The 27,336-nt window shown below is 37.9% G+C and overlaps 1 protein-coding gene across 1 annotated transcript; it reads right to left on the bottom strand.

Moving 5' to 3' along the window:
• On the bottom strand, window positions 1-21,590 carry ZPLD1 (zona pellucida like domain containing 1). The gene is made up of 10 exons (XM_051632419.1): window positions 21,485-21,590; window positions 16,275-16,495; window positions 13,202-13,383; window positions 12,471-12,543; window positions 9,214-9,311; window positions 8,506-8,586; window positions 6,592-6,763; window positions 5,128-5,236; window positions 2,158-2,187; window positions 1-176 (listed from the first exon to the last, which is right to left on the bottom strand). Exons 1-10 carry the CDS (start codon window positions 21,588-21,590, stop codon window positions 1-3), a joined length of 1,248 nt encoding a protein of 415 aa, XP_051488379.1.
• Between the last annotated feature and the right edge of the window lie 5,746 nt (window positions 21,591-27,336).

The following is a 27,336-nucleotide window of genomic DNA, read 5'->3' as shown; positions in this document are numbered from 1 at the left end:
TCAATTGAAAACTGGGTTTCGAATGCCACTCAAGACTGAACTGTCAGGCCACTTTCTGTGCAGAAGAGTTAGGGAACATACAAAAAAGAAAATGCTTGTGATTCCTAAGACAACAACACCCGAAATCAGTGCGCTGGTGACTGAGTTCAGCTGGAAAGGAGGTCCGTCTGGATGAGCTGTAAAGAGAAGAAAAATGCACAGATAAGATTTGGTTACGACCTCTCAGCAGTGCCAAATACTCCTGTATTTTCATTACAACACCCTATATATGGTATAATTACAATGAAGGGACTAAAACTGCACTCCAGAATGAGCACCTGTATACTTGGATAAAACTTATCTAAGTATACTTTGAAAATAGTTATTTGTTCTTTCAATATTCATCATGTGTGGGGATAAAGACAGTAAGACAGTAAGAATACTAAGGCATAATTGCTGATATGCTAGTGACCAACCTTGACCTGTGCTATTTAAGGCAAGACTGTCATTGTCCAAGAACTATCAAGGCAGAGGTATAAGCATTTGTGGCCTAACTGACTTAATGAAATTATTTCTTCCCCAATATAATTACCCAAATCTCAATTCAAAGTGTAAATAGATCCTTAGCAAACATATCTGGCACTAGACAGCTGAGTTACTCTTAAGTTCATCCATATGCCTTCTCAGAAGGCTTCTTAATGTGTTTATCAATTCTCAGGTACAAGAGGTAGCATATTTGCTATTTAGTGTAGCTCAACAAGCTATTCATGGACCACTTCCTGGATACTAGAATACACACATTCAACCATACCATATTTGCCAGCAGGAGGGAAAAAAAAAACACAACATTTGAGTGGTGGATTCTACCCAAAGCACCAATGTAGTTTTGTCTAAGAGCTATGTTTGCCATTACTAGTCATGGAGAGTGAGGTAGAATGACAAAAGAGCTTCTACATGAGAATCCAGACTGCTTTTCTCTTAGAAAGCAGCTAGCTGCCCTCAACATCATCAATCCCTCCCTCCTCAGCAAAGCTGTAAAACGTCAGCTCTGTTGATGAGGTTGCCCTTCCCTTCTCAATGCTGCGTTGCCTTCAGACCTTACTTGTCTTCTCTCCACTACTGTAGTAATCCCCATTCACTTTAATTCTATGTTCTCCACTGGGACAGCAACAGGCACAGCAACAGCTGCAGCTCTGAGGTGGAAAGAGAGGGCTGCTCCTTTTGTTGGATGGAAAAGAAAGGTAGCAGCCATTAACACAGCAAGCTGCATGCAGCAAATGGAGAAATTGCTTTTTATTATTTTAATGATATCTGAGGGTAGGAAGACACCAGGGAACAATGCATTACAGGGAGAACTTTGTTTCCATGCCAGGAAAGAAAGGTAGCTGCTTTTTATGTGCTCTAAGTTAAGAAAAGAATGGAACAACTAGTATTAAAGTTCAGAGGACAGGATAAGTTGCTTGTGCCGCTTGGTCCTATTATGAACAAGTAAGAGGTGGAATAACCCAAAGGACTGCCTGGTTACCCTGACCATCCTTTCTTAGTTATTAACTGCTCCTTGTTACAAGCAGAGAACAGTATCAGACAGGCTGAAACAAGTCCTCCATGTGCCCACAGGAGAAGCACCCTAAAACTTAGAAGTTTTCGGGTGATCTTCCTTGCTGCCTATGTCCTTCATTGCCCTAACTGACCGCAAGTTCTATGTCAGCTTCGCCATAAGATCCTTCTGTGGTTAAATGCCAGGAGAACAGGAACTGAAAGCAGACCTCTTCTGACTTCAAGCTGTAAACTGAGCTGGACTGCACCGTAATAACAATTTTGCAGCTCTACTCCTGTGTGGCATGAAGATTTTACTATTTAAGTCAGATTTTGCATCTGGCACTTGCAATGTTCCCTCACTCTCATATGTCATAGCAGCAGATTTTCATTTCAGTTCCATCACAGGAATTAGAAGCTGATGCATCAGTGGGGCTGGGTACACAAATTAAAATGAGCATTCCAGATTCACCAATTGCTTTCTTTATAGCATGTCAATACTGGCTCATTTAAATGACAAAAACAAGCAAAAAAAAATTAATAAATGGCTCAGTGCATAGAGCTCAATCAAAATGGTTTATCTCCTCAGTTCTATTCCGCTCAGACCCTCTCTTGTATTTCTTGGAATTCGGATTAACTTACCAAGCTGCGAATTGTTGGTTGGCGTCTCATCTGTATAAAACAAAACCAGGATGTGTTATATTTTACAAATATCTCTACCTACCTCTTCCCCTCCTTGCAACACATAAACCAATAGTCCTAGCTTTATTTTCGAAGTACATCAGCTATACTTGCAACAGTGACTAGTAGCTTTTAACGTCTGGTAGAATAAGGACAATATCATCAATTGCATGACATTGTTTAATTTTTTTTACTGTGAGCACACCAATATGAAGGTGTTTGGCATTCTGTGGCAAACAAAACAAAAAAATGCAAACAAAATTAAAATCCCAATCAAACAAAAAACCCTCACAAAACCACCCTTTAATGAAAATGGGGCCTCTGTCCCTCAATAAAAATGCAACCATAAGCACAGTATTATATGCAAGTCCCTTCACTGTTAATCATATTACAAGATCCTCATAGGAAAACAAAACAAAACAAAAAAAAACAAAAAAAAAAAACACACAAAAAAAAACCAAAACCACCACCTGAATTATTTGAGGAAAAATGTATCAGTGACAATAAATTATTACTACAAAAATGCCCTTTCCCCAGGCTCACTTTTCTTTTGACAGTTACATAGTAGCCTTATATTCAAGGAAATATTTGGATTTGGATTCAGTTTTTACTTACTTACCATTACCCCTCTCAGAAATACATTTCTTGTCACTTTTTTTGCTTTTTTGTGCAACTTGTAAGCACAGCTCACGTAAACATTTGTTTTGAGCAGCTGTCTTCTAAGTTTAAGTGAGACATCCATCAAAAGCTACACAATTTCACCTTCAGAAGTAAGTACCTGTTTTGTTTCCATACACACAGACTAAAACATTTTCTTCTTTGTATGTCTCCTGTAATGACTTACTTTAGATTAACAAACAAGAATAAAGTTTCTCTGGAAAGAACAAAATGTTAGAAATAAGAGTTCAGAAATACTCAGGAGTAGGAGCATTACTCCTTCACAGCAGCACTACTCAGTTCCTACCAAGGTAACTGCATAAACAGCTCTGTTACCAGAGCGTCTGGTGACTAGAGTAACAGGTGGACCTGGCTAACTCAAGGTGCCTCTGCAGACACCGAGGTGCATGGGATCAGCACCAGGATAGATGCAGCACCAACCTAAACATGAGGGGCTGCACATCCATGCAACTGCAGACCTCATACTGGGGATACTTACTATGATGAGTCAGCTGCAGCAGGTTTGATGGGCTCTGTACAAATGTACCTGTACTAAAGCTGGACTGGAGTTGGCCTTGAAAATAGCGCAGGTGCCTCCATACAGCAGCGCACCCGAGAAAGCCAGCACCACACCCTGGCACTCCCCATCCAAAACTAGACAGTTCTCTTCAAGTTCTCTCATCACCTTCCCCCTCTCTTCTTTCCTTGGCTATAGTATTCCTGAACTTCACATTTTTAAAACACTTACTTCCATAATGGGAAAGGTCAGTGGGAAGAAATCCTACTTCACTCTTTCTGCTCCAGAAAGAAAAGGGAAGTGCAAATCACATTGATTTGCTCAATGCCACTCAGGCAATTCGTGGCAGAGTTCTGAACTGAAGCCCATGTTTTTTTCAGAGTACTTCCCAACAAACCATCTTACTGTCAGCAGAAGTGGGATGCTCAAAAAGCATGCTATGGAGATGCACAAATATGTCTAATCTAAAAAAGCTTTAGCCACATAACTCAAGTAGAGCACACCTAAAAAATATTATTTTCCTTCTCCATCCTTATTCATGCTTTCATTTTAAAAAAACCTCAATAGTTGTCAAGAAATTATAAAATCATTTATCCTGGAAAGACCTTTCCTTGAAATTATGCAGTATTTAAATGTAATTTATGAGGTTGCTTTGTGTTTTTTTTTTTTATTGTAAAAACGGCATTTCCAGCATGTGAATCATAAGCTATATTACCTAATAGGAGTTGCTCATATAACAAGCTTTTTAGAGTTTCCATTCCTTGCCTAAGGCAGCATTTTCTGTTTGTCTGAGTAAATCTGGCATTCATTTCCCGTAAGTACTTATGTATGCAACTTTGAAGCTAGTTATTTCCAATTTTTCTTGACTAATCAGAAAGCAGCAACTCAAATGGGACTATGCATAATGCAGAACAAAAATACTCATTTTTATTGCAGAAATGTTGCTTATAACAGAGAGTTTTTATTCTAATTATAGCCTCTTACTAGATGGCTCCCTATTTTGGAGGGTCAGTTGTTCTCTTTGTATATGTAGACACATATTTGCACATAAAGAAGGATTTTGTTCTCAAGTGTTTCAACTATTTTTTCCTAGACAGGATTCAGTCTTGCTCTCAGCTTCCTAAATCTAAGACTGAATCAGTTGCTTAACTGCAACTACTTATAAACATCTGTAAATGGAATTTCTTAAACTTTTTTCAATATTTTTAAATTACTATTTTGCCAAGAGCAGTCACAGATTTCAAAGATTTGAGGGAGTAGAATTTGGCCCATTCTGCTTAGACTACAATGTGTTAGTCCTGTTTCTTTCTGATAGTTGAAGGCTCAGCAGAGCATGTGTTAATTTTTTACAACACTTAGATAAAAACCAACAGGTGAAGCTGGAAGAAACAGTGAACAGAAAGTGACAGTGAATATTAATTAGCTGTCCAAATTAAATTGAAACACTTAAATTCCATTATCATCAGTGAAATCTGACCAAAAAAAAAATCAGCCCTCAGAATGTGGACTTTTATAATGGCCTCATATGCATAACAGTATCCCACAGTGATTTTACTGGGGCAAGGAGGAAGCAGGAGTCAAACAGAAATATTAGCTCAAAATTTCTATCAAAGACTACAACAGTAGGGAAAAAATACTCAAATTTATAAGGAATCCACCCTTTCTCCAAGTTACTGTGAACTTGTATTAAACTGCAAAACATTTCCCCAGGTTTCTGAAATTCCAGCCGTCCATAGGAAAAGTTTGCTCATTCCTACCACTCCTTGTAATGATGGGGCCAGCAGAGATTACAGCATTGCCAGAGGTGCTCTGAGGGCTCCAGGTTGTTCTCCCACCAGCGTCTCTTCTTTCTCTGTTACTGCAAATCTGAGCAGTTAATCAAAACAATCACAGTTTCAGAGTGGAATGGAATTATTGCCCTTCTGTGCTTCCTGCTCTAATGTAAACACTTTTATAAGTAATACTACAAGTTCTATTTTATTGCATTAAATTACTTTGCAATAAAAGCAGCTGTGATATTCCCTAGAAGTGTATCTTATAAATGCCTGGCTTCCTGTTGTATTTTGCCTCACTTCATTTACAGAACTACATTGCTGTTGTGTACAAGATCCATCTTATAGTATATTAAATTTTCAGTAGTTAATTCCCCAAAGCTTTGTTTACAGACAGTTTTCCCCAACAAATATTCTGCTTGACTAGAGTTAGAAAACATGCTAGACTCCCTAAAGCTAGCTCCCTAAGCTAAAGTTCACTCATTTTCCATGGAGTTCTAAATTAAAACAAATCTCTAGCACTCAATCACCTGGAATCCATCTTTAACATTTCTACCTTATCTGCCTTCATTTGGGGTATTAAGTATGCTTCAACCAAGAGCATTTATTTAATTTCAACTTCTTTGAAATAACTTAAAAGCCTCAGAACATAAATGCCCAATGGAAACAATTAATTATTTACAAGTGTAACATAAAAGTGTAAAATCATGTACAAAGTGTCAGAAGTTTACTGAACTGATAGTATTTAAAAATTCTAAACAGAAAGTCATTCAATAGGAAAAGATACTGCAGTTTGAAGAAATCAAGTCAGAATATTCTGTGCTTATATGTTTATTTAAATGTTTCAGTTTCCAGAACCTATTTGTTGTTCATGACACTCCAAAAATGAGATAATTTTTGAACATCATTGACTTCAAAACAGCAGTTTCCAAACTATAAGGGAGGTGATAATAAACTATAGGGGATGTAGTAAAAGCTTTTTCACTATCACATACTCTTTCAAATTTTCCTTGTCAATATAGCTGAACTTACTATAGCTTTAAGTTTTTCATAAATTCTATTCTAAGATATTTATATTCATCCACTGTGATTGTGGACACTTTGTTCCTTAGATGCTATACTACAAATATCAGTTCTGAAGTTGTCTCAGAGTTGTTACTTTTAACAATTAAGGACCAAAAGGCTAAGAGATAATTTCTCACATGTTCAACAACCTGTGTTTTGCATGTCTACTGTTTTTCTGTATCTAGATGACAATACTAATTGCTCTGTTCTTCACTAGTTGTTTTACATTCCTTCAGACACAAAAAACATCCTTACTTCAGATGCTGTAAAGTCACCTTCATTTTGTGCTATACACAGATCCAAAGCATTTGGATGCAGAATAACTCCTGTATGCATATTTTATATCCAGGTAAATAACAGCAAATTCCATCCACTGAAACTTACTGGCACAAGAAAGGGACAGTCGTCTGCTCTGCACAGCTTTGTCACGCAGTGAAGGAAGACTGTAGACATCTTCTGGTTCTTGTGCTTCACAAAGCGGAACACCTCAAAGGAAAACCGGCCCATTTGGCTCTTGCCATTTTCAATTATAGTTGTCTGAGGGTCCTTGTCACAGCTAGTTTTTGTAGAGAAGATTAAAACTAGGATAAGCAGCTGTAAGATTAGCATTTTTAAGCTCTTAGCTGAAAATAAGATAACTTGAGCAGCAAGTTCAGTGCTTTAGCTCCTGGAAAAAAACCTACAGTACCTTAATGTCTAACATGGGCAGCCACAATTTGCCTGTTAGGCTGCTGTGCTGAAATGCATTCCTGCAAAAACATTGCTTTGTTTTGCAACATCACAGATTCAACCAAGGTATCATTTAATTCCAGTGCCCAAAGAAACTTGAGACCTGAAGCAAAAAGTAATCAGGTATGCTAACCAGTATAGACAGATTACTCCAAACGTAGACAGTATTTCTCCAGCAATCACCTCTGATAAAATTTTACCTGAGATACTGCCAAGATGCTTTTCAAAGTCCCAATTCAAATAAATGTTATTACTGGGAGTAGCAGCAGGAGCATCTATTTATCTTTAATCATTTGCTTAACTGCTTTCCTGAGCTGGAGTCTATGATATTTTATATCACTGTCATTCACCACAAGGGTTCCTTTGGTAAAATAAAGGCCAGTTTAGCCATTCAGTTTGGATGTTTGTGGTATCTCTAGTAGAGTCATTTTAGATACATGCTTCTCTACCTTCATAATTCTTATGACTTTGTACTTGCCTATATGTAGATTCATAGAATCATTAAGGTTGGAAGGGAGCTTAAAGATCACCTAGTTTCAAACCCCCTGCCATGAGCCGGGAGCCCTACCATAGACCAGGTTGCACAAAATCTCATCCAGCCTGGCCTTAAAAACCTCCACGGCATCAATAACTTCCCTGGGCAACCCATTCCAGTTCCTCACCACCCTTATAGAGAAGAATTTCTTCCTAATAACTAACCGTAATCTCCCTTCTCTCAGTTTAAAACCATTATCCCTTGTCCTATCACTATCTTCTCTGATGAAAAGCCCCTCCCCAGCTTTCCTGTAGCCCCTTCAGGTACTGGAAGGCTGCTATAAGGTCTCCCCAGAGCCTTCTCTAGGCTGAACATCACCAACTCTCTCAGCCTGCCTTCATAGCAGAGGTGCTCCAGGCACCAGGATCATCTTGGTGGCCCTTCTCTGGACCCTCTCCAACAGGTCCATATCCTCTTTGTGCTTAGGGCACCAGAGCTGTACACAGTATTCCAGGTGGAGTCTCATCAGAGCAGAGGGGCAGAATCACCTCTCTGGCCCTGCTGGCCACACTTCTTTTGATGCAGCCCAGGATGCAGTTGCTCTCTGGGCTGTGAGCTCACACTGGTGGCTCATGTCAAGCTTCTCATCAACTACCACCTCCAAGTCCTCCTCAGGGCTGCTCTCCAGCCATTCTCCCCCCAGGCTGTATTTGTGCCTGGGGTTGTGCCAACCCAGGTGCAGGACTTTGCACTTGGCCTGGTTGAACTTCATGAGATTGGCACTAGCCCACCTCTCCAGCCTGTCAAGATCCCTCTGGATGGCACCGCTTCCCTCTAGGGTGTCAACTACTCCACACAGCTTGGTGTCATCAGCAAACTTGCTGAGGATACACTCAGTCTCACTGTCCGTATCTCCAACAAAGATGTTCACAAACAAGTTAAGTCCTGACATGCTATCTGTAAGCCCAGCCCTTGGTCCTCCCTGCTAATATTGCTTAGACTTTGCAGGCAGTTTAGAACACCAGTAATGGAGAGATTTATAACTGTTTTTTAAAGGAAGGACCCATGAAACACTGGGTTTGCAAAAGACTTACCTGAAAAAAAGATCATATCGAAGATCATCACTAGGATTACCAGATGGCGTGGTGTAACAGTAGTCCATCAAAACATTCCACCTGCACAGGGAGCAAAGTGAAAGATGAGGGAAACTGGCAACATAAGAGTAGAAGTGGAGAGTGAGTAAGATAAAAGATAGCACAGGCAAGTGTACAAACTGATAATGCAGGCTGTTACATTCAAGCCAAGTTACTATATTTAATGGGTCAGGTAGAAATGATCTTGCATTTCCAAGATATCACCTGTTTCTTCCCACAATTTACAAAACTAAACAGTAAACCGTAGCAGCAGAATTGTATAAAACAGTTTGGTTTCAGACATGTCAACCACCATACCAGTACATGTTGTAGGCCTCCTCTCAGAAGTCATGGCCACGTATGACTAGAAATCAAAACCATCTTACTTTCAAAAGCCCTGGAGTTTCTCAGTTGATCTTAGAGGCCCTTTCTTGAGTAACACCAATATAGGATTTAAAGCACAATAAAGGCAATCTTTCACAATGAGATCAGCAGCAAGATATGCACTCATCTGACACCCTCCAATTAAGGGCAGTAATCATCAAACACCAACCATTATTTTAACATACAAGAGGCTGTAATAAAAGACAGTTGCTTCTAAATCAGAAACATTTTGAACACCAAGAGCTGAATAGCAAGCAAGACAAGAAATAACATCCTTTATGGTACCTGCCATCAAGGTTGGTTGCTCTTACAGCTGCATATATTTTGGTTTTCAAAGGTAAACCTGTACTTGGAATAAGGAGCTGCTGGCTGTAGGTTGAATCCTGAAAAACAAAGATTGCCTCAGTGTACCAGAAATCCTACTGTAGCAACTCATCTGCATCCACAGACTGAATTCCCATCCAATTTTTCTAACCATTATATGTATTTACTGTCATTTACTTTGTCCTCCATAAGGAAGGAAGCAAAAAGCAGTGCCAAAGCGTTTGCCTGTAAAGATCAGCAACACTTGACTGGGCTACTCCTGTGCAAATACTCAACTAGATTGGGGCATCTATTAAGGTTTTTATGAAGTAGTTGGATCAATGATTAAAGAAAAGGTACCATTCCTTGACACCTCAGTAAGTCTGCCAGTGCCTACAGGCAAAATAGTAGCTACTGTGGCTTTCTAAAGGAGGAGCTTAACTGGGTTGTCACAGTTAACCCTTTCCCAGAGAAGGCTGCTAAAGTTACTTGATTTAGTGGAGATAGTCATACCACCAGGTTTCATGCATCTTAAGCTGTAGTGTGGGGGAACAGATACATTCTATTATCCACAATGTAGTTTCTGTGGAAATTGGCTTGTTGAAGGCTCCGAGTAACAAACATTTTCATTTAAATGCTAATATTTCAAAAATGCTGTTTCAAGATATCTATATATTTTTTTAAAATGTGAATTCCCCTTATACTACTACACAGATACAGCTGTTTTATTGGTTTCTTGTTCAAAGGCTGAACCATTAATGCTACTTCAGCAACAATGCCATGAAACAGATCTAAGTGACAGATATTAATTCAGCATACCAAAATTTACTTATTGGTAATGTCACCAATAGTCAAATAAGTTACTAATCCAGAAAGCACAGGGACTCAGCATGTTGGAACTTCTTGTGAGAGGTCAAAACACTCAATACATAAGAAAAATTCTGTTAAACAGAATTTTGACCAGGTTCAGTGGGGCAGGCAAGACCAAGAGCAGCAGCTAATAGGAACAAGAAGGATTAAGCACATAAATCAAATACTTTTTTTCAGAGGGAACAATGCCAAAATTCTCAGCATGTCCAATACTCAGTCTCTGCAGCATCCAAGGCCTTGGAAGGTACACCTGCATGCACGACCAGCTCTGCAACATACACAGAGCAAGTCCTTGAAGATTCATTCAAGTGAGACTAGGAAAGTTTGCCTTTTTTAAAATTCATTATACATTTCTCTAACACATAGCTCTGTCACATCTTGCAAACTGATTAAAAAGTCTACAGCATGTCTCTGACTATTATACTCAGTAGTTGTGGGGTTTTTTTCTTAAAGTACTTTTTATTCATTTAGACAGACATTTACAGGCGAGCCTAAAAGCACATAGACACTTAGGGTCTGAGAAAGCCCATTAAATGTTTTGCTATAAACTCTCTGAATCTATCGTAATGGCTCCTCTTGTCTTTCCTACCACCAATACATGCTAACACCACAAAGCGAAAGTGAACATCACCTTGTGAGGGAAGATTTAAGTGAGCTGAGAAGATGAAGAGTCAATGTTAGGAAATGACACTAGAGCTAAAGTTTGAAAGTATGGCTGCTCACAGTCAAAAGCCACATTGGTACACAACCCCTCACCAATACCAAGGTGGACAGGAGCCTTGAGGCCCCTTCCAAAACCAGGACTCTCTAACAAGGACCAAGTGAGCCCACAGCATCAGAGCTTGCAAGACCACGGGTGTCTCAAGAGGCACCCCTGCAGGCAATGCACAAGCTGTGTGTGTATGCACTCAGCCCTAGGATAGGATGCACCCAGAACATATCCATCACTTGAACTTGCCAGCCTTAGCAGTATTATTTCTGCTAGCGTTACTTGCTAGAACAAGTAATACAACTGCAATCAGAAGGTAAGACACCACTGTTCATGGCAGACTTGTAAACTCACTGGGGTAGGGAACATGAAAGCCCTACTTGGCATGTGGTATTTGATGAAAAATGTGCTTAGTACAAGAGTCAATAGCATTTATACTTGACTGTGTGCAGAACTGGGCTCTGAAAGGCAGCAAATATGTGGTGCTCAATGCTTGTACTGACTGAGAGCTCTGGCTACCCTCTCATCTTGCCCCATCTTTTTTGGTCACAGGTTTATTTAAAAATGAGAAAAGTACACTCTTCATTTTAACAGACTATAAATTGTTATTTGGAGCCCTGCTCTGTCAAACAAATATGTTTGGTTTTTTTAAGCCTGCCTTTGGAAAATGTTCTGTTACAATATTTATAGCTCATTATGTTTGAAGCATAAAGCATTGACTTTTAAATCAGTTGCATGAATTATAACTCAGTGTCACGATGGAATGAACAATAATGCAAAAAATCAGATTCATAATTTACAAAAACGTTGCTTGATAGATTGAAAAAAATTATATTTAAATCAGGTATTTAAAATGTATTAATAAAAATGTTAATCAGCTGGAAAATATCATTTCAGGGATTAATGTTGTTAAGTAGAGGTCCGTGCATTTTTCATGTTTTATTCTCACCACCGTATTTACATAGTAAAAGCTTACACAATAACGTATATTGAAGTTAAATTATCTAAACCATAAGGAAGTATGAAATGAAAGCTGTCAAAATTAACCCTTACGATCTTGAAAGTCCACAGTATAGCAACAAGTACAGTGGGCTGTAGATTTAGAACAAATCTCACATCTTCACTATAAATTCAGGTAATCAAAACACTCTGATGAAGCATGAACAGAAAAATACCTGTAGCAAAAGTGCTACAGCTTATTCCTAAGGGAAGAAGTCTAGGATATTTTTACAGAATTCTACAGAGTACTTTCTGTAAGAGGAACTTGTACCCACACACATGTACACACACATGCACATATACACAACAAATGCAAACACAAGTTGCACGCACTCTGGAGTATTATTACTACAACTGATGAATCACATGGCACTGCAACCTGAAAGCCAGAGCTGTAAACTGAGGAACTGTATAAATACAGGACAAAAAGAATGTTTTCTCAAAAAGTAGCCATATAAATCCAAGATAACAAGTAAATGCAAACAAAAGAACAAGGGAACTCAGAAATGAAAGATGCCCAAATAAAAGGCCTAGTTCCTTATGGGAGGGGTGAGAAGGAAATAGCAAGCATTGAAGAGGAGTCTATACTTTGCTGATCCAGTTTGCACCCACACAGTACAGATATGGATTCAGTCCGGGTCATACTGTGTTTCATACTCACATTGTAAAGCAATAAATTCAAAGTGCTGATAAATGTACCATTATTCTCTCTTACAGAAATAGCAGCTGATGACCTACAACAGAATCAGAAACCAAAAACCATAATGAGGAAAGATATCTTGTATTTGTGTTTACATACTTCAGTGTTTTTTATCATTAAAAAAAAAAATTCGAGTCATGCCACAAGCTTTTAATTTATGCATTTGGGTTATAAAATTCCGAAAAAGGAATTTATAGTGGAAACGCTGACAGAAGAATAACTATGCAGAAAGTAATGGATACTGTTGAAAACATGAATCAAAAAAATAATTAGCAGAGAGGCAAAGTGACAAAAAGGAACCCAGTTTTTGTGATGTACAAGGTTTACTCACTGAAATATTTTTCTTGCACTCTCTATTCATATGCTTAGAAATTATTTCATTATTTCCTTTTTTTTTTGCTGCCACCATTTTGTCAGAACATCTGAATTTTAAGGGAAGTTTTACATTATCTAAGGCTCTCTTCATAAACTATGTTATCTCACACAATGATACTACAGAATTTTCTTTTCCTTTGCAACGCCTCTTCTTTCAGTGCTTTTTCCTCATCCTTTAGTCTTACACTGCTGAAAATTGCTATGTTGACACTACTGCTATGCCATGAATATATTTAGGTGTGTAGGCATATATACACATATGTATGGATTTACATAAACATGGGAATGAAACACATAGAAATGAAAAGCACACTTACGAAGCAAGTTGGGTATTGTTAACCAAGTACTCCAGTGGGTAGCTACAGCTAAATTTGTACAGAAGCCCAGGCAAATAGCTGATAATTGTTGGTGGGTCTGGTGTATCAATATAGCCTGAAACATTACCTATCTGTACCACTGAGGTATTTCCATAAGCATTGATACCTCGAGCTGAGGATACCTATTGAGGGAGACAGAAAAAAAAAATTACCAGAAAGTTAACTGTGGAACAAAAGATACCTAAAGACACTGATTATTTAGTCCATAACTTACCCAGAGATATCTTCAGGAAATCCTTCAAAAATTAACTTAGTTTAATAACATGTGCCCTGTGTTCTGTTTTTCACTTCACCACAATCATACATATACAGTTCGCAAGCTCTCTAATTCTAAATTATAATCTATGGGCAAAGAACACTGTCAAAAATGCAAGAGCTGAAAAGTAATACAACTCTACTGCCAATGCAACCTTAATTCCGTCCCTGGACACATGCTATGCTGTGTTGCTCAGGTTCAGAGTGTGCAGAGCCAGCAATAACAGGCAGCTCTCCAGAAAAATGAAGGACACCCTCTCCTCCTGGTAGCAGCCCAGTCCCACTCCACCTGTAGCCACTGATCTGAGTAAGAGGGTGGTTTGAAAACAGCAGAAAAGCATCACAAATTACTTTCTCAGTAAGCACATATCTAATCAGGCTAATTAACATGGCACCGGACTTTTATTTCTTCTGTATAACTCTATCAGCAAAACAGATGCTTTCAATAGCTTTAGAGTACACAGTTACTTAAAAAGACATTTCATTGGGGAAGAATCATCCTGAAGTGCACATGGGCTGTAACATTTTGAACTGAATAGCTGAGAATACACATCAGGTATTTTGATTCCTGTGGCTACAGAACTGGCTAGAAGACAGATGCAGCCATACACTTTGCCAATAATATACCTAAATATTTGCTAAAGGGCAGGAAAATTACAAAAATCAAACTTCCTCAGATCTATTCCATGCCAAAAGCCACAGGCTGGAGCACTACAGTAATATAGCCAACTACAGTTCAGCTTAGCTTCCTCATCACCCCACTCCTCAAAAATAATTTGTGTCTGCCGTATTACAAACAGCCCTGAGTTTTATCTGAATTCTGTCTGAACTGTTGTCTTTCATATACTTTTATTGAAAATTAGTTGTGAATCACAGCCAAGAAAGGCATGGGATTGTACTACTCTAGTGTGGGGAACACGACAGAAAATGTCCCCTGCTCCTTTATCCTCTTTCTTTGTGGCACTGCATGCATAAACTGAAAGGATAACGAGAATTTGTAGTTATATTTTCAGCAGCTGCTACTTTGTATTCTGTACAGCCTTGCAGGGGGCTTTATGGGAAGCTCAAATAATTTGGACTTACCAGACTGTTTTGCATTGTGGGCTGGTTGGGTTTTTTTTGCTTTGGTTTTAAAACATCAAGCTCTTACAATTATAATCAAATAGAAAGTTCAAGGAGTTTACAATGTGACCGACTCCACCAAAACAGGTTGGTTCCTAACAAATTCTTCTACTGCAAGTCATGAAGGTGCTACAGCTTTTCAGGAAAAATGAAAAAAGAGAATCTTGAACTTGAACTAGCTTTCATCAAAATTTTAATAGAAAACTCTGGAGGCAAAGATGTCCAGAACACATCAAACATTTCAGCCCAGTTTTGCAAAACTATTACCAGCAGAAAACAGAGGGTTTGTTATAAAAACTGGCAGCTATCACCATGTGCTGAATGAATTCCAGACATAATATAAGCCATAAAAATAAATATTTTTACACTTGTTTTTCTAAATTATTCATAGATAGTTTGACACAAGTCACCACTGCTTGTATGCACAGTGTGATACACGCACAAACTGTACAACTCTCCTCTCTCTTGGTTTAGAAGGTTTGAGGCCTGATTTCCCATCCTCCCCCCACTCAGAGTGAGATAGCTTCACTGAAGAAAATTAAATTATACAGGTGCAAAACAGACTTCAAAGTCAGCTCATGGATCAGATTCTGGTTCCAAAAAATCACTCACAGCTAAGGACGAGATTTTATCATTAACTGTACAAAGATGTGCATTATCCATGCATGAAACAGCAACATAAAATGTCAACACAGAAGTCACACCACCAGGCAAAACACCACAGCAGAGAGTGGCTGTGCACTAAGTGATCAGAGTTAAATATAGAAATCTGAACCTCAGCCCCACATCTTGACTTTTTGTCATAAATCAGTTAGATAGCCTTTTTTGTGTGTCAAACATTCAGTATTTGCTTGAAAATTTCAGTTTGCTGCCAGGCAGTTCTGTATTGAGCTGAGATCTTCCAAGGAGGTGCTAGACCACAAGACGCTGCTAGCAGAGGTGCTTACTATGGGTTGGGCCCTCTGGACAGATTACTGCCTGAGACATTCAGTCACTGCCTTATCACAGAACACACATCAGTCAATCAGTCAGCAAGCTGCTCTTATTGAATCATAGAATCGTCAAGGCTGGAAAAGACCTCCAAGATCATCAAGTCCAACCATCCAACCTACAACCCCTAACCACTAAACCATCTTATGAAGCGCCATGTCTACCCCTTTTTTAGCATCTCCAGGGATGGTGCCTCCACCACCTCCCTGGGCAGCCTGTTCCAATGCCTTACCAATGCCTCATGAGAGCATAGAAGGACGTACTCTAACTCTCATTTTTCTAACCCACACTTAAAAATAATTTTCAAGTGGATACTTGAAAACTTTCAGCAAAATTTATGGCACATTCAGCAAGACTTTTTAAAAAGGCTCACAAAACTCTTGTTTTTCCATTGGGAAAAAAAAAATTAAAATGAAAAATATGCCTTCTAATCAGAGGACAAATTTATGTCTCACCACATTTTCTCATTAGTAATCAAGATTATAAATTATCTGCTTTCCCTGGTTTTCTTTTATGTGTGCAATATATTGCTAGCTGGGCAAGACACTATAAACATTATCTGTAAAAGATCCAATGCTGTCAAGGCCGTTCACTTGATCCTTTGCATAAACAGCTATACTACAATTTCACTTTGATCTTGTCTTACCACTAGGGTGTTTCCACAGGATTCCAAAGTACTCAGATTGATGATGAAAATGACCACTGCTGGAAAGGTGTTGTTATTGATGAAACCCCTGCAGTGGGCATCCCCATGTTTCCCATTCAGTGCCAGATCTGTCTCAGAATAACCAGAGAAAAGAACTGTGCAAAAATTTATCTTCATAGTAATTGTCTGTACTCCACAGAAAACATTGATGTCTCGTTCAGCTGCAAAAAAAGATAAATACAGGGAAAGACATTGTAAGAAGACGTATTTCAACTAATCTCCATAAAATTACTGTAGCAGTTAGTCTAGTGTTGTAACTTAAAATCAATTTTTAGACCACAGCCACAGCAAAATATGAGAATACAAAGGTCAGAATTGCATTATTCTGAAAAAAAAAAATTGACTCTACAACTTCGCTAAAGAGAAAAAAAGAAATATGGTAATGTAGTTACCACAATACAAAACCATTACTCCCAAACTCCCCAGCAAATCATTCAGTAGCACACACATAAACTAAAGCACTCCAATGGAGTGGAAAACAGCAAGTGGAGTCCACTTCGTATGAGACCATAGTCTCAGGCTGTGCAGATGTTGAAGTACAATCAACAGCATATCAGAACAACTTATTGTATCTTTAAAGTTGGGTTGTTTTTTTTAAGAAACATTAACTTTAGCTTTAATGAAAAATCAGTTGACTGTTCAAAGACAATGATCAATACGACAAAGCGTCTTGCAATCTTTCATTCTGTTTATGATGACAATACAAAAAACCTAGAAGACAGCAACTGTTACAACGGATCAATTTTTGAACAATGGCAAAAAACTTTCTCGGATGAATCTGACCTTTTACTCAAAAGTTCTAAAGATTTTTATGTACTGGAGTGGAAAACCATCAGGCTATGACATAGGCACAAGCAACAGTTCATTTTGCTTTAGAGCTCTAATAGGGCTTTTCTTTAAGCCCTTCTCTGCCTGTAAATGATTGGAGGGGCTATTTTGGTTTTTTCCCCTAGTGCTTTACAAAAAGACATACTGCATTGTGTTAAACACAGACATTACTCCTTTATATAAAAACTCATTTATTACATCTGCTTAAAGATTAAGTGCTATTAAAAATTGCAAAACAACTTCAGTCAATACTGTACCATTAAGCCTTCTAAACTGAATTGTTTCAGTGCATTGTCACAACAGAGGAAATGAAATCTCCATTACAATGAACCAGCTCTTCCCTCATGGTACAGGAACACAAGCAGTTTAATTTAGACAGCTTTAATGGTGGCTTTAAAGCCAAAACAATCAAGTGCAGGAAATAACAGGCTAAACCTAGTCCTGAGCTAATGTGGTGATAAATGTTACTCACTGGGTGTAAATTTGGGCTGAAAGGTATTAGAGCAAGACAGGAGTTGAAGTGATTTGGCATGAAATCGTCCTGGTTTGTACATATACATAATTCCACTAACATAGCATAAAAAGATCAGAAAACAGCATGCCTTGGTATTCACTACATGAGGACTGTTATGATCCATTTAATGAGTATACTGAAGTAGAGGGAACAATACAGAAAGGCAAATGGCAAAGTGTATCTTTACAGTTATTTGGACCAATGCACAGTCAGATTGTAACAAACTGCAAGACGTAATATAAAGTAGCTCAGTTAATTTTATAACTCACTTCAAGGCTTTTAAAAAGCAGGATATTACTTTATCTCTTGAGGTATCATTGCCAATTGTAAAATTCATATTTGACACTAAGGGAAATGAGACCATACAGTACAAAAACAACCTTTGTGCTATCCAGGAGGATAAATGACCTTCCAGACTGAACTTTTTCTGCCCAAAACTTCACAAGGAAGCATTGTTGCCAAATTAGTCCATTCTGTAATTGAAACAACATTATTTGTTCAGAAATTAAACATCTGGGTCATTTCTTGTGAACATAGAAAGGTAAATATTATTCCTATATAAGTTTAAAGAAAAAACGTTTTGCATTCCTACAGCAAAAGCTTCTGGTTTTCTGAATAGGAGAGAGACAATGGCTTGAAGGTGAGGTCACCCTTCTGAAGAGGCCTGTAAATACAATGACCTCTGTCTCAGTTTCCATCAAGGTAATGCACTTGGCATCCTCTTGACATAAATCACACAAGCTACCTATAGCCAACAGTACTCACTGGAGTGTTAAATGCAAAACAGAGTGAAGCTCAAGTACATAGATACTACAGTAAGAGAGACGATCTTGAATCAAGGACAGACCCATGGCAACATGAGCCAAATGCTTACAGCTCCACTGCCCACTACTGCTCTGGTACCATTCCACATGTTGCCAAGACTCACTGCAAAACAGACAGTGAAAAACCTGTAGAGGACAGAACACCATTGCCACAGAATGCCATTGACAACATTCATTCCACCAGAAGAGGCATGCAAAGACATTTACAGTTCAAAACCAGCTTCTCTGCATGAGCCTCTTCTTTGATCAAATCACTGCTTTGATAGTGAATTAAAATGCATAGCGTATGTGAAAAAGCTGCAATATTTTCTTTGCTTCTACTAGTTCTCAGCACGTACTTACAGAAAGAGCCCCCTGAATCAAAATTGTGTGCTTCTCATCTGAAGACAGCCAGACTGCTATAGCTCTACTCTCAAAAAATCTTCTAAAAGAGCTGTGCTTTACTGCAGTGCAGAACTAAAGCCTTTTTCTCTAAACTACATTCAGAAGGACAGCAGGATCTGACCTTACTAGATACTCTCTAGAATACATCTTGCTTTTGGTATAAAACATCACAGAATTTTCAATCTACTAAATACAGGTTTGGTTTTTTTTATCGTTGTCAACGGTTGCACACCTAGACTCTAAAACAAACCCACAAAATACACAAACAAAAGTCCTGCCTGATTACTTATCATCCTATTTATGCAGCACCATCACTATGCAAGAGTCACCTAAGCAATGAATGATAAAAGCACAAATAAATGAAAAATGGGTGAGCTCCAAGGTTCCTTTAGGGAGGCTTAATTTCTCATCTTTGTTGAAGACAACTTCTGTTCTTCACAGCATTAAAGAAAAAAAAAAGAGCAGACAACTTCAAAACTCAATGGCTTCTCAAGTATCTGCACACCACAGACCTCAGCAAGAAAGTCTATTATCACCCCACGTTTGGAATTTCAGCTGACAACAATGAAGACTTCGTGTGTGTAACAAATAAGAAACAAGAAGAAAGTCCTATCCATTCTCCTTTTTGACCTCTCTCTCACCACCCCCTTATATTTGAAGTCTGAAGGCAATGAGGCCAGCACTCTTAAAGCCACAGCCTGAGCTGAGCAGTGGCGAAGAAAGCATAGTGAGGGCAAGCCCTTTCCTCCCCACAGAGGCTCTCTCACCCATCTTCTAGGATTCTTGAAGTCAGAAAACAAAGGTCCAGCAGCCTCATTCAGTTCCTCTAGTCCCAGCCCATTACATAGCAATCCGTTCTGCTTACTGAAAATAATACCTGTCAAATTTTGGAACAAAAGGGTAATCTGGTTTTCACCTCTGTCTCAAAGGAATGGCTAACAAGCAGTATGTTTCTTTTCCAGCTCTCAAAATTGGCTCTAAGACTGTTGATTAAATTCCAGCCTTTGAATCTTTACTGCCTGAGACCACAAACAAGAAAGAGCTGGACTCAACTCTCAGCTCCTGCGGGCAGTATGATGGGATTAGCATTTACTTGAAAAAAAAATCTTCTTACTTGTAACCTAAACAGATTTTCTCCCAAGTCTCTGAGATTTGGCAGACACGGAATCTGATATGATCCTTTTTTATGAGGCATAACTGAAAGTGGCCCCCAAATACCCACAGTAAGTGCTGGATTCAATTCACAGGTATCACACTACAAATATAAAACCTCGGCACAGGGCTGCTACAAAAAATTATCAGGGAAAAATTTAAAAAGCACAGAAAGAGGAATCTAAACTTCCCTCTACTAGAGGGGGCAATCCACCCAGTAAGCCTGAAACAGAAAAACAATTACAAGAAAAAACGACAAAAGGCAGATCTGAGGCAGGTGGGCACAATTCAATACTTTTGAGGCAAACCTGTCAAACTTCTACATAGAAGTAGTTCGCGAAATACTCAGTTAAACAGTGCTTTTGTCAGGAATGGAGGCAATGTATTTGGTATTTCTCTGTTCCTCATACTTGCATCAATTACGTGAAAAAGGACTGACCCCACTGTTGGCATTTATGTCAACAAAGCACCTAGCAGTGTGGTGGTAACACAGGGAGCAGTAAGTCGGCAAAGCCTACAGTCTAAGTTTAATAAAAGAGATGATCGTTCCCAAAAAAATCAGAACCAATATTATTATTATTCAGAAAGCAATTAACACTGAAAAGTATTACAGTGCAATACTACACAGAGTTTATCACTATACTGTTCAGTTCAATTGGTACCTCAGAAACACGAGACATTAGCGAGCCAGTGTTCACAGTTTTCTTTATTATTCTTATTATTATTCTGTCCAAGAAACAACTGAGACAGGAAGGAAAAGCAATGTAACAGACACTAAAGACATTCTTTAGCTGAGTAAAGCCTGATACACCTGTTGCTAAAACTGACATTTGATTTCTACTTCTTATTGTATTAACAGCTCCAGACATCTAATGTCCCTAAAATTACTTAATTCCCTTTTTCTCACAGAGGCACGCGTGTGATCATCATTCAGAGATACATCCCATTGCTTCACCTGTCCCTAGCCAAGTGCTTAATATTGAAGTGAGGTACTGAATTTTGCCATCAATTTGATCTTGCTCAAAAATAGATATATATTTCTTTATTTCACTAACAGGACATAATTATCTTCTCTTACTCAGATAAAACACCAAAGAAAATGCAGTTAGAAGTTCCAGACTCTAAAATCTATAGAGAACATTTCCAACAACGCAGCCTCTGATGAATTTCTAGGCCAGGATAGAGCTCTGGCAAAAGCAGGTCAAACCCCGCTTATGTGAGGGGAGTTGTATTCATTACTGCTAGACTGAATTTGACCCACTGTGCAGTTAAGAAGAAAGTAAAGCACACCATTAAAGGAATTTCATTGTCACCGAGATAGTTAACACTCAACGTGGAGTCCTACCCCCAGGCTTCAGACAGATTTAAAGTTCTGTATCTAAAAATAAGCACTGCTTTGAACCAAGACAATAAAGAAACCATTAGAAAAAAGTCTATTAAACACTTACCAGGAAACCTGCTATGGAGGTTAGCATCACAGTTGTATCCATTGAACTGAGCAGTCACTGAAAGCACTTTAATCGTCAGCAGGAGCAGTAACCATACCTGTTCCATCGCAAAACCTAGCAAAACATTATTAGGTGGTTATTACACACATCTGTTTGTTGTGTTGAAGATGCTTACTGCAGACATTTAACCACTCAGGAGGTGATGGTCTCCAGCAAAGGAACCATGGATAAAGCTCACAAGTTTATGGGAAAGAGGCCACAGGCAGCAGGGCTCATTTCTCTACTTCTGAGTAATGGGTAATTTCTATTAACTTCTACAGTTTTTAATCATAATTTGTAGGGGGGAGAGGAGGAAGGAACTCAGGGATGATATAAAAGAAAAGGGAAAAAAACCCCTAAACCCTAAAGTATATTGCTAGATTAGAATTGCTTAAATCTTCAAACTCCAACAATTTTTTTGACATTTCAGTGTAAAAACATTTTGAGAAAGATATTGTAGAACAATAGTTTTATTCTCGCCAAGTCCTTGAAAAGCACACAGATAAATGGCTTGCTGAGCATTTCTCAGGCTCAAGGTCCTAGAATAAAAATCAATTCATATCTACTTGCTAAAAATCTGTTCTTTGAAGCAGGCATGCGATTGCACTGAGTTTATATACAGAGTCGGCACAGACATTTGCATCTATTTCAATTGTATCTGGCAATCAGACCAAGAGAACTTATGAATTTCTAGTGTCTTAAGTAATTATTCCTTTTAGGAGGAAAGCTCCAAGGTGTAAGACCTGTGGTATTTAGAATAACAAAAATGCATCTGATTCACACTTTTGTCAAAAGTATCCAAAAAGTTTTTGAAGTTTTTGTCCATGAATTAAAGTATATACCAGGGGTTTTTTTATTTATAAGATTTTGTAAATCTAGAAATTACTTCTGCTGATGTGGACCTCAAGTGTGGCAATGCTGTCCAATTGCCTAGCCAGGAACTGAGCCATTCTAAAATTTAGGATGTTTGTTTTCTATGAGACTATAGCCATGGAGATGTTGATCATCACCTTTCTCGAAGTGGACATTAAAGAACATTTGTAAACTCCATAGATGCAGCACACCTAAATGCAGCCACCATAACTGGCATGGCAAGTACCTTTTATCCATTGCTGAGAAGAGCTGGTAACAGCAGACAGAGAGAACATTTGAGACAAACCCTGACTCTTAAATGGATCTTTCATGACTACACAGCAGTCTGAGCTCAAGTGTGCTCAAATTAACAGGAAGGTTTCCATTGGTTTTCAAACCAGGCTCACTGAGTACAGTACACAAACCTGGAATTTAAAGCCTTGTGTTAAAAGACAGACATATATAGGACACTCCCAAGTGCTCTTTGTCAGCAAACAAAACTACTACAATAAAATACTGAGCTAAACTCTACTAAAAAGAGAAAGGTGTGTCCAACTGTCCGGCTAGTCACTCCTGTGTAGTTCGGCTTGGAAGTACATGGATTAAAAATAAAATTGGAAATGCCATCTTTCTGCTAAGCATGCATGTTTTGCAAGTCAGGTACAACTTTAGCTGTCATCTCCAAAACAGTTTTGCTAGGAAGTTCTGCACAGCTTCCTTAAAGTATGACCTAAAGCAATAATGCTACCTCCTTTTAGTTTCAGGTCGATACAAAACCAAACGAAAGCACTCTTTGACCCTTTACTCCTTTTCCATCAGATTCCTGCTGATGAAGAGATAAGAAATAAAATCAAATTCCTAACTGGGTCTTTATGAGACTACAGTATTTTCATGATCTCCTCATCCTCCCCATTACTCTCAGATGGAGAAGTAAGGTGCTGTTTTGTTTATTGTTTATGGTGAAAATTCATACTTTATTTTGAAAAAAACATGTTTTCCTTTGGAAAATTGGCATTTCTCCAGTGTACTAGAGCCTTACCTCTGCTTGTACAACAGTTACATTGATAAAGTGGCTATTACTGTTCTGTTGTATATGAGCTGGTTTCTGATGTCCATTACAATGATATAATTCAAGGGCAATTTACCAAGATCTAAATCTGACTTCAATTTTCTAACTGTCACAGTATTTTTTGCTACAAAAAAAAGAAAACTGTTTGAAAAGAATTTAATGAAAGATGACACTGACAAAGCCATAGCTATTATTTTAGATGAAAAGCAGAACATACAATAAATTCTACAATTTTAATTATTAACCTTAGCTTCTGCTGCTGTGTTTCAGAGGAAGGAGAGATGATTGCTAAGGAACAAAGCTGAATTAAGACATTAAGTATTTACAGCATTAGTTCTCTAGCTGTATTCAGAACAAGTGAGATTTTAATACAACTAATAATGTCCTATTTGCTTTCTGGATATTGACTCATCTGCATATGGATCAACATGCAGATCCACATCATCAGTTGAGCTGATTACTACTGATTTCAGTTGAATGAGTCAGGAAAATACATTATTTTTCATTTCTCTAGATAATTGCAGGGCTAGAAAGCACCCTGAGAGGCCAACCTCATCCACCTGCCCACCCCAACAAGAAACAAGGCAGCCACAGGCCTGCTTTACAGCCTGTGCCTAAAGGCCTAAGGCAGTTTATTTCCCAACATAAATCTTCAAAACGTCAGTCCAGCAAATGTATAAGGTATCCTAAAAGATTTGTATCATGCTGATACTGCTGAACATTTCATCCAATTAAAGTAGCATAAAAGTTTTATCAAAATAGTAACAGGATCATCCTAATCTTATTGCTTATACATGAATACAAAATGAAAATTCCATGTACAGCAAATATATTTGGCTGTTAAGACTACTTTCATGATTCCAAAGATACCAACACACACTGCAGGGGAAATGTGATCAGTTCTATCTGTTACATTCTTCATTGACAAACTCATACCAGATTTCACTGATGTACCAAGAGAGTTCTCTTCTATGTTTTTCAGACCTCATATCTGGTTTTCTCTGCTAAGCATTGTTTTAAATATTCACAGTGTAGTGCTTAGCCTCTTTGAATGCCCAAATCACCTAAAAAAATCTTGTCATAGTCACTTAAATAATTTTACTTCCAAATGTCTCTGCCTCCACCTATCCACCTCAGCATGGCTTCTAAGCAAGATCTGGTATTTTCTATTCAGTAAGGGAACCGCTCTTTCCCTTGATTTGGGGATGGAGGTAAAAATCCAAGTGCAGGACTGCCATTAACACGAAAAGAATACATTATAACTATTTCAAGCATAACTAGAAAAAAAGGCTTTTAAATGCTGGTTGTAGACAGAGCTAGTCAGGGATTTAAAGACCTGCCAAACATTGTTACTTAAATCATTTCAGAGACCATGATTCAGGCAGGTTCCTAAAACAATCAGCTCAAAGGAAAGACAGCTCAACAGGTTTCAATGTAATAAAATTAAACTTCCAGAATGGTGAAATAGTCAGAGTATAATCTTTGCTGAACTTGAGTTGTCTGTATATTCAGCACTGAGTCACAACTACAGTTGTTACTGTTCTGTGCTGCTTTTCATTGAAGAGTACAAAGAGGCAATAGTTGCAACATGCAGTCCAGAATTTAATTGTTACCATTTTACAAACCCCTTACCCTTGCTTTCATAAAAATCACCATAACAGAAAATTTCAAAGTAAACATGTTTATGTTTAAGCAAAAGCCATTTTGCAGTCAATTTAGGAATTTAGTTTAATGGACACTCAGCAGTTTGGCCTATCTAGATTCCCTCTTCTTATCACCCAACATTAATTTATCTTTTTCACCCAACTTCTCTGAAATCATCTTAAAAAAATGTCCATTGTGAACAGCATTCACTGATTCAGCCCTACATTTTAAGTTACATTCATTTGAGAGCCAGTTCTGACTTCTGATTATATTACTTATTTCATGCATTCATCCTGTATTTTATGAAAACATCCTATAATCTACTTCTTGTTCTCTGTTTTTCATTCATAGGGTGTGGCAGTTCTGCAAAATAATGTGTTGGTCTGACTGGATAAATCAAAAAAAAAAAAACAGTTAATAGTCATAATGAAAACTTCTAAAAGAAAATTATAGATGTAATAAGCACATGATAAAGCTGGTGGAAGACTTACAAGTGTTTTCACGGACATCTAGTAACTGCCTAAATGCTCTCTAGCATTGTTCATTAGGCTTCTATAAGTAATGGAATAGAAACATTACTATTTTTTACTAAAAATATTTGCAAATTATCATCATATAGTTCCTTTTCTTTTTGGTTTATATTTGTCTTATTGCCACACTTGCTTCTACATCTGCACTCAAGATGTGAATAGTTGTGAAGTGCATTAACTGTAGTGCTGTCACGTCTCCTGGAATCACTTCTAGACATGTACTAGATAATTTGTCATCATTTAACACCGATCCAGTGAAGAAACCACAGAAGAATACCTCTCTGCCTACTGTTCTTCAGTAGAATTTCCTTTAACTTGTACATGCCATTATAATAAATCATGTAGATCATGTTTTCACTGTTGCCTTTCACTATATCTCCTTGGCTCTTCTGATGCAAATAAAACAGGAGTTCAATCTTTACAATATGTGTTTTGAAAACAAGCCTACCAAACAGCGAAAATTCCCTTCTTTCAAAATAATTTGTTACAGAAAAAAGGGCATCTGATGCCAAGAACTTTAAGACATGTTTCAACTACAAAATTTCCTCTCCTTGTGGAAAATCTTTGGTGCTGAGACTTAAATATACAGCATTTCTTCTTTTTACACATTTCTGATTTCAGACTCCATAGTGCCAAACCATTTCTTACACAAAGCAAAACCTGCAAAACTGAAAAAAAAAACAAACAACATACACCGATATGCACAAACATATATACATCAGAAGTATATATAAAGACGCCCACACATACATCTTAAAGGTCAGCAGTTACCTAAATAGAGGACTAAAGCTGAATGCAGAATTAAACCTGGGAATAGACTGTATGTTCTCAAAATTACAGTATTTGAGGACACATAGCACAGAAGTACAAGTGTAATAATTTAACATATATGAGGAAATAATAAAACTAAGAGCAGATATCATAGAATCATAGACTATACCAAAAAAAGCCAAAATGGGAAAATACGGGGTTTTTAATAAGTAAACTAGCCTTTCTCTCTCACTGCTATTCAGAAAACAAAGAGCAGTTGCAGACTATGCCATACATTGAACGCATATATCTAGTCAGGCACGGAGTTGCCTTCAGCATCAATTATTTGGTCCTAGAATGACCTGTGTTTATTTGCTAGTCGTATTTCTGGCTCAGTTATAGAGATTTAAAAACAAGAGTCCTGAATAAGCTCCATATTACATCAACTTTGTAATTAAATTTTGGGTAAAAGCTTGGAGAACTTCTTTAATCAAACTTCCACCAGTAACAAACAGGAGCTTTACCTGACGAAGACTAAATCATAGCTAAAGTCTCAAATGTCAAGACGCTCTGTGAATCAAGCAGGTGCTTATAGTGTCCTAAGAAATGAGACTGGGGAACAAATTTTTTGCACAGTTTTTTAAAGAACAATATACAAAGCTTTGGTTCTGCAGTTTAAAAAATTCTGGTGTATTTTTCCAGTCTTCTTACAATAATCTTTTTCACAAGATAAAAAAGCCAAAGGAACTGAGAAAGAGACATTAGTTTTCCACAAAAGGAGGCCACACCAAAATCACTAGACTTTAATCTGAAAAATGTCAAATTCTGACCAGCACACCAGATGAGCAACTGAAATTCAAAACCATAAAATATTTATATGGAAGCAATCCATATCTTGCTTCAGAATTGAAATGAAATAATTATTCTAAACCTTGCTGAATACCAAAAGGCTGAAAACCTAAATCTAG

Source organism: Apus apus, chromosome 1 (genome assembly GCF_020740795.1).
Source record: "Apus apus isolate bApuApu2 chromosome 1, bApuApu2.pri.cur, whole genome shotgun sequence".
NCBI lineage: Eukaryota > Metazoa > Chordata > Aves > Apodiformes > Apodidae > Apus > Apus apus.
The sequence above is the reverse complement of the archived record's forward strand: the minus strand, read 5'-3'. Positions and strand labels throughout refer to the sequence as shown.

Coding starts and splice junctions, on each gene's coding strand:
- ZPLD1 (XM_051632419.1), bottom strand. CDS start 21,590: ATGGAACAGGTATGGTTACTGCTCCTGCTGACGATTAAAGTGCTTTCA. Junction 16,496..21,484: donor CCTCCATAGCAGGTTTCCTG/GTAAGTGTTTAA, acceptor CTTTTTTTGCAG/CTGAACGAGACATCAATGTT. Junction 13,384..16,274: donor CCTGTGGAAACACCCTAGTG/GTAAGACAAGAT, acceptor CTCCCTCAATAG/GTATCCTCAGCTCGAGGTAT.